The sequence below is a fragment of the Marmota monax genome, unplaced genomic scaffold (assembly GCF_021218885.2).
Source record: "Marmota monax isolate L192 unplaced genomic scaffold, Marmota_monax_Labrador192_F-V1.1 WCK01_AAM20220418_F8-fsc00127, whole genome shotgun sequence".
Classification (NCBI taxonomy): domain Eukaryota; kingdom Metazoa; phylum Chordata; class Mammalia; order Rodentia; family Sciuridae; genus Marmota; species Marmota monax.
In genome coordinates this window covers 1,391,040-1,397,865 of record NW_026692894.1, presented here as the reverse complement: position 1 = coordinate 1,397,865, position 6,826 = coordinate 1,391,040, and the positions used below count along the sequence as shown (strand labels likewise).

Here is a 6,826-nt window from a genome sequence, read left to right as displayed (position 1 = left end):
CTGGTGTTTCAGTAAGCCCCTTCTAAATTCCAGTTGTTCTTTGACACTTAGCAAAGCAGCAAGTCCTGACAAACCCAGCATTCATCTTTGGGAGAAAAATCAGTAACATGTCTGGCTGTTTTAACTCTGAGAACCACAGCTAAGAAGGGGAAAAAATATGCCTCCTAGCTTTCCCAATAGCTCCAATACCAAGCCATTGTTTAAATCCATGAACTTTATTCTTCCATTATGAAAGTTCAGACTTGACATCTGAACTTCAGAAAAAAAAAAAAAAAAAGAATATTTACAGTGGTATTCTTGGGATCCCAGTTAGCTGCACATTTGAATGTTCTAGGGAAGTTAAAACACAAACTTGTCACCCCACCTTGCCAACAAATTAAAACTTTGTGAGAAAGTGCCTTTATAATTTTCAGAAGATTTCATAAGGACTTGGTTTAGATCACTGAGTTACTGCATCTCTATTCTGTGTGAAGCACTCTACCAGGCACTCAACACATGCTGCTTCCTGTGTGTCATGATTAAATTCGGATATATTCCATCACAGAATCTATGCAGAGGATGAGTTCACCATGAGATTCAAAACCTGCCTTCCAACTGCACTGATCCATAGTTTTTGTCCACTCATGTTTCTTACCTTGATACTCTTCCCAGTGGTCCCTCCAACTCTGAAATTAAGTTATCAGCTTATTCTCTGCTACTCAAGTCCAGAACAGATATGAGCACAGAACCTCATTGAACCCCAAGGAAAAGAGATTTATTTTTCCGTTTTGGTCACAAATTCCTTGTTAACAATGTAGAATTCAATTTTGTATTAACAAACAAAACATGATTCTCTCCTAGGATGAATTTCACCAAGAATAATGCCAAGTTAAGTGCACAAATGACAAAAGATGTACAAGTAATTTAAATGTTCAATCTTCCCGAAATTTCTCTTAAACGGCAAAGAAACAATCAATGTTGCCACCTAGTGGCCAGCCAACAAATCAGGTAGCATACTGGAACAAACAGAGGTCACAGGCCCAACTTTCTGGGTTCTGGGCCCAGTATCAGGCTGCAGACTTCTGACCTCCAGCAAAAAGCAGAGAAACATATCCCAAGCTATCCCTCCTCCAGAGTCCCAATCCAAATACTGGAATACAACAACCCAAGATTGGCCTATGACACAGAATATAAAGTGAAAATTTTCTGCTGCCCAATTTAAGGTCAGTTTGCTCAGTCCTATGGCCAAGTAGGAATGACACAGGAGAACATGAACACATAGAAAGTGTTTGTCTCTCAGAGCGTATACACAGTAATTTTGATGTCTGTTGCCTCAAATACCTCCTCAATCATTGCAGATACATTTTCCCATTGCAGACGATCAAGACCACATCCAATCCTAAAAAACAAAGATAAAACATTTCCATTGGCTGTGATGAAGGCATCTAGGAGACTGCTCTTTCCCTTTTCCTTTGGGCTATATCCCCCCAAAGCAGTTATTTGGCCTTACACCTATAGGCAGCCATGGTCAGAGTTTGGAAATAATTCTTGCTGTGAAGTCACCCGAGACCATTCCTACACAGCTCAAACATCCAATAGCTGTCACTTCTCTTTGCCCATTAAGATACCACTTCCCAATTATTTCATGCTAGATTAAAAATGTGTAACTCTGCCATGATACAGGAGATTCACTATCCCATTACCTCTCTACTGATAAAAACTGGCTACGGATGGATATGAAAAGGTTGGCATTTTTTTTTTTTTTTTCAAATACTGGGGATTGCACCTAGGGACACTTAACCACAGAAACACATCCCCAGCACTTTTCATTTTTTATTTTGAGACAGGGTTTCACTAAGTTGCAAGTCTCAAACTTGCAATCCTCCTGCCTCGGCCTCCTGAGTTGCTGAGATTATAGGCATGCGCCACCACACCCAGCTAGTATTTTCCAAATACATTCAAAATAATGTAATGTTAAGGAAAATGAAAAGGAGAAAGGGGACAAGGGACAGGACCTCTGCAAAAAAAAGGAGGTCAAGATGGAATGTTGGAAAATGCCGAAATGCTTGAAATCCAGGACTAAGGTCTTTGCAATACCCTGGTGAGAAACTTACATCACCTAGCACCTTTCATCCAAGATGTTACTTTATTGATCTTCAACATCCCTCAGGACAAGACGGGGTTAAAATTGCTAATTTCACATCATCATGTGATAATTAAGTCCCTGAAGAATTATGATAAAAAATAGTTACAGATTCATAAGCCATGAGTATATTAAAGACCAGTATAAGATAAGGGACACTGTAGCACATGCAAAGTAACTTAAGACTTGCAATAAACCTGCATGCATGGTCAGCACTGATGCAAAACTACTACGGTAGTGGGGAAAAAAGAGGTAAGGACTACTTCCTGAAAAGGAAATAAAGGACATGTTGAATACCCACTGTCCTTCCCATAAGTCCCCAATATCTAAGAAGTTACATCAGGGACAAATCCTCTGGCTACCACTCATGCTGACCACAAATAAGCATGCAGTGTAAAAGGCAACGATAATCTACAATTTTCTTGACACAGGATTAATTGGTTTGGGAGACCACAAGTGGCCCAAGAAAGAAATCACAATTGCCATGGTCAGAGTTTGGAAATAATTCTTGCTGTGAAATTGATTCTTTAGTTTACTTGGCAAACAGGCTTCAAGAAAAGTATGCCAAGAATTCAATAAATGTGACTGAATGGAAATGGTTTCTCCCCTATAAGTAGGCTGAGGCAGGCGTGTGTTTTGATGTGGGTTTATACTGATTCATTCAACTCAAGCTAGAAAATGGCTATCCCTTGGCCTAAATCAGACAACTGGCTCACTGGTGATCATACAAAGTTTGGAAATTTGTCTCTTTAAATCTGTATTTTCAGTTAAACTTTGAAGTTGTTCATCTTTGACTAAAACAGTCAACCCCACCAATTAAATCTTCATTTAGGGCCCTGGATTTCCTTGCCTGGGCATGGAGAGATCCGTGACTCCATTCTTCAAACAATGGGACTTCATGGCCTCTAAGCTCTTCTGTAAATTTTCATAAGTTGGCTTGTGTGAAGCCCTTTTCTTTGTAATCTGAACACAAAGATTCACATTCTCATTAGCTCAAAATGAAAAAGCCATTTGATTCCTTTACATCCTAATAAAAGAATAAATGCATTTTATAGAATAATTAATCTAGAAAAGGAATAGCAAATGTCATACTACTCCTTCCACACTTTATAGGAGGTCCCCAGAAAAACTCACTAAAACTGGATTAAGAAACTCAGACTCCACCTTTGAAATCTTTCTTTTCCCAAGGAAACTCAAGAGATTGGTAAACTGTGTCTATTGTCAATTGTTTCTAAGCAAAGCAAATGAAAATCTTTGTGCCACTTCCAAAAGATAAGCTGCATACCTGTAACAAGGAAGAAGCCATACCACCTGAAAATTCCCTATTAAAAGTCTCTATTTAAATAGTAACTGTACTTGCTTGCTTTTATGTTTCTCTACCAAAGAATAGAGAGGAAATGGTAGTTTTCCAAAGTAAAAACACTGAAAATCACATCAGCTATAAGATCAGAATTCATCAACTAGGATATTTGCTCATTCAGATGCTGTCCGGATCAGGCATGTGGTGGGTTGGCTCTAAGCCACCCACCATCATCACTAAGGAAGCCACGTTCCCTCTGGGGGCAAAGGCATTTGGACAAGTGGAGAGTTCCTTATTCTACCAGCAGGCAAAAGAGGAGCTGGGTAATACTTGGCACTGCATCTGATATAGAAAAATAAGGAAAAAAAACCCTTTGGGGTTTCTGTTTTTTGAGACATTGTTGCTTCTATCACTATGACTAGGAAATAAAGTATAGGAGGCATCACAAACTTTTGCTAGTCTTAGAACATAGGACTTTGGGGCATAGCACAGTACTCTTGACCATGGAGCTGGGATGCAGCCTTATGCTCCTTTCTAACTGAGTGCTCCAAGTAGCCAGCACCATTGGATTTGAGTTGTCACAAAATCAAAAGCATTCTGATATTCTTTGTTGTGTAGAATGAAGCATCATAATCAACACAAATGCAAGGCAGCCCATCTGTTCACCAATCCTTAGAATGTATTAAGATTTGGCCCCATCTTACCAAATAATATATATATCGCCCATCTCTCTTGAGGACAGCCACTTCTCCAGATTTCTTTTCTAAGAAAAAAACAGTTCTTTAGTAGAAAGGAAAGCCAAAACACCAATTTCCACTCTTAAGATTGTTTTAATCTTTATAAATCTTAAGTTTATCTAAAAACTAGAAATAATTTGACTGTGAAGAAACCACTGTCTCCCATGAACTGTTTGCTTTTATTAGCCTTCCCAAATACTGTTACTGATAGCTTACTTATAATCATGTTTCTTCAAAACCCATTTTTTTGTCTTGCCCATAATTTCAAATATATCCTTACCTGACCATATAAAAAACTTTGAAGTCTATTGCCTTATAATTGTTTTAGAATGTACTATTTCTTAAATTACTGAAAATGTTCATTTGCTAATGACTTTTTTATTTTTTGGCTAATGACTTTTATAACTGTGTTCAGCATTATAAGAAACAAATCAAAAAGTTAGTAAGTATTCAATTCAGAGAAGATGTTCTCTTTATAAATAGCTACAATACAAAGCTGTAAGAAACTGTTTTTGTTTGAAGTCGGAATCAGAATGACTGGTAGACACTCAGTAAGCCTGGAATTTGGTGTGAGAAATTGTTTCAGAAGCTCCACATGTGATTCTAATGTATACCTCTGATTTAAAGTCATTAGTAAAAAGCGATGGAAGGAGTCTGTGAAGGAGGTGGTTTCTGAACTCCTTCTTGAAGATTAGGTAGAATATTAGCAAACAGAAGATCTTGAATACCAAGCTAACACCCATGGACTTTGCTCAGTACTTTTGAGTTATTAAAGGTTTCTGAAAAGTGGAGTAATATTATCATCGAAGTTTTATGATAGAGATTAGAAACTATTACAAGAATTCTGATTTGATGTGATAAGGGTCCAAACCAGAAGCCATTTTTGTAAAGAAAAACTTGAGCTGAAGAATTAAAAGCAATTATTAGAAATCCTGTTTGCATGCATGTCTTAATAAAGTATAAGAGAAAATGCTTTTTAACTAGGGAAAAACAGGTATATTGTTTGCAAAACTCACGTTGATTTAACAGTTCTTGCACCCCTCCAAATTTCTTCTTGAAGAGGACAGCTATCCCCGCACCCATGCGACAATCCTCACTGATACAGTGGGCTAGAGAGTCTGTTTTGGGACATGCAAAAAGGTCTCCTTTCACATATGTAATCTAAAATGTGCAAAGAGAAAGAATGCTTTATTAGATACAGAAAAATACTATTTTTTCATATCCTTTAGTTTGTGTCCCCCACTACCTCTTCCCACCCCTCCTGCAATATGAACAAAAACCAAAACCACAGAATTTAACAAGTTTACCACAAAAAATTAAGGCATGTGTAAAAGAAAAGTGATGGCTGGTCCCTGACTAGGACTGTATTAGCCTTTCTTGAGTAAATCAACTAGAGAGAAACAAAACAGACGATCCAATTATTGGTTTAATTAAAAGGTGTTTATGCTTTTGACCTCAATTATCCTGAATTTCAGTTCACCGATAAGCTAATAGTTGTTACGCACTCTGCTTCCTTCTGGATCTTCATTAAGACTGCTGGCCATGACAGTCGCTATTTCCAGAATTTAAGTGTTTCTTCTGCTATGAGAGGGAAAAGCAAGTAAAAATGCTTAAGCAGCCTAAAGATATTATATTCAAACGGCCTTGACCACCCACTTATTAGTTTTTTTCCCCAATGTTTATTGCTGAATATGACTTCGTTCAGCAGCACAACACTGTTCTGGGACAAGGAAAAGGAAAGACGCCTGGGTTCGCAGGCTGCAGCGACCCGTTAGCTCTCTTTTCGCGCTTTCCAGGAGAGGAAGCCCAGGCGGTCCCAGACACGCCTCCTCGCTTCTCCAAGCCCGCTCCCGAGCAGGACGATTTAGGATTGTCTCCTTTTCTCGGCAGGACGCAAAAGCATTTCTCCAGTGGATTTGGCTTATAAATGCAACGGAGGGACCCAGCCACAGTCCCGTTAAGCCGCAACTAGTGTTCGGGGCAGGGACGTGCTGAGCCGCAGGGAGGGGCGAGGAAAGGCGGCCTCACGTGGAAGATTCGCTCCCTAGCTTGAGGAACTGGGGGAAGAAAGAGTCTAAAGATTCCCATTCTCTCTCCCACCCTAGGAGGGGTCAGTCCTGGCATCCCGTGGGAGAGTGAGTACAGGGGTCACTCATCACCTGGAAAGGAGTCGGCCGTTAGGACGCCCCCGCCCAGCGGGGAAGGGCTCGGAATCCGACCCTGTTAGGTGGGGAGCAAAGGACGAGCCCTGAAGCGGAGCCAATCCCGCCACAACCCTTGATTGCACGCTCCCAAGATGGCCGCACCCGCCCTGTAGCGGGGCGGAAACAAGCCCCTCTAGCTACCTAGGCGAGCTAACTCTCTATGGTGATGGCCGCGGCACTTCCGGCGGTAAGGCCGTGTTCTCCCGCCGCCGCCCGGGCATGCGTAACGAAACCCGACCGCGAGTTGGAGATAGCGACGCTTGCGCATTAGACCCAGGGGTGTGTCCCAGTGGCCTTTTAGAAAGGGATGGGTAGCTGGCAAAGAGACGATTTAGCGCCTGCGTGGTACTACGCTCAAGGAGGCGTTGAGTTGAAGGATTCGGTGCGACCCCAAGGCGCCTGCGTAGTTCTTTAACTCGAGAAGTAGTCAAATCAAGGAAGTGGGCGTGGTCTCGGAGGCGCC

At 40.8% G+C, this 6,826-nt stretch overlaps 1 protein-coding gene across 3 annotated transcripts; it reads right to left on the bottom strand.

The window, feature by feature from the left end:
- Window positions 1–732: 732 nt before the first annotated feature.
- On the bottom strand, window positions 733–6,646 carry Oard1 (O-acyl-ADP-ribose deacylase 1). Of its 3 annotated transcripts, none has more exons than XM_046450635.2 (6): window positions 6,505–6,646; window positions 5,665–5,740; window positions 5,176–5,320; window positions 4,127–4,185; window positions 2,973–3,085; window positions 733–1,378 (listed from the first exon to the last, which is right to left on the bottom strand). In XM_046450635.2, exons 2-6 carry the CDS (start codon window positions 5,701–5,703, stop codon window positions 1,276–1,278), a joined length of 459 nt encoding a protein of 152 aa, XP_046306591.1. In that variant the 5' UTR covers window positions 5,704–5,740; window positions 6,505–6,646; the 3' UTR covers window positions 733–1,275. The 3 variants fall into 3 exon arrangements, with proteins under 3 accessions (XP_046306591.1, XP_046306589.1, XP_046306590.1); XM_046450633.2 differs by lacking the exon at window positions 6,505–6,646 and adding an exon at window positions 6,319–6,487; XM_046450634.2 differs by lacking the exon at window positions 6,505–6,646 and adding an exon at window positions 6,319–6,487 and having other exon boundaries at window positions 5,665–5,737.
- Window positions 6,647–6,826: the final 180 nt, after the last annotated feature.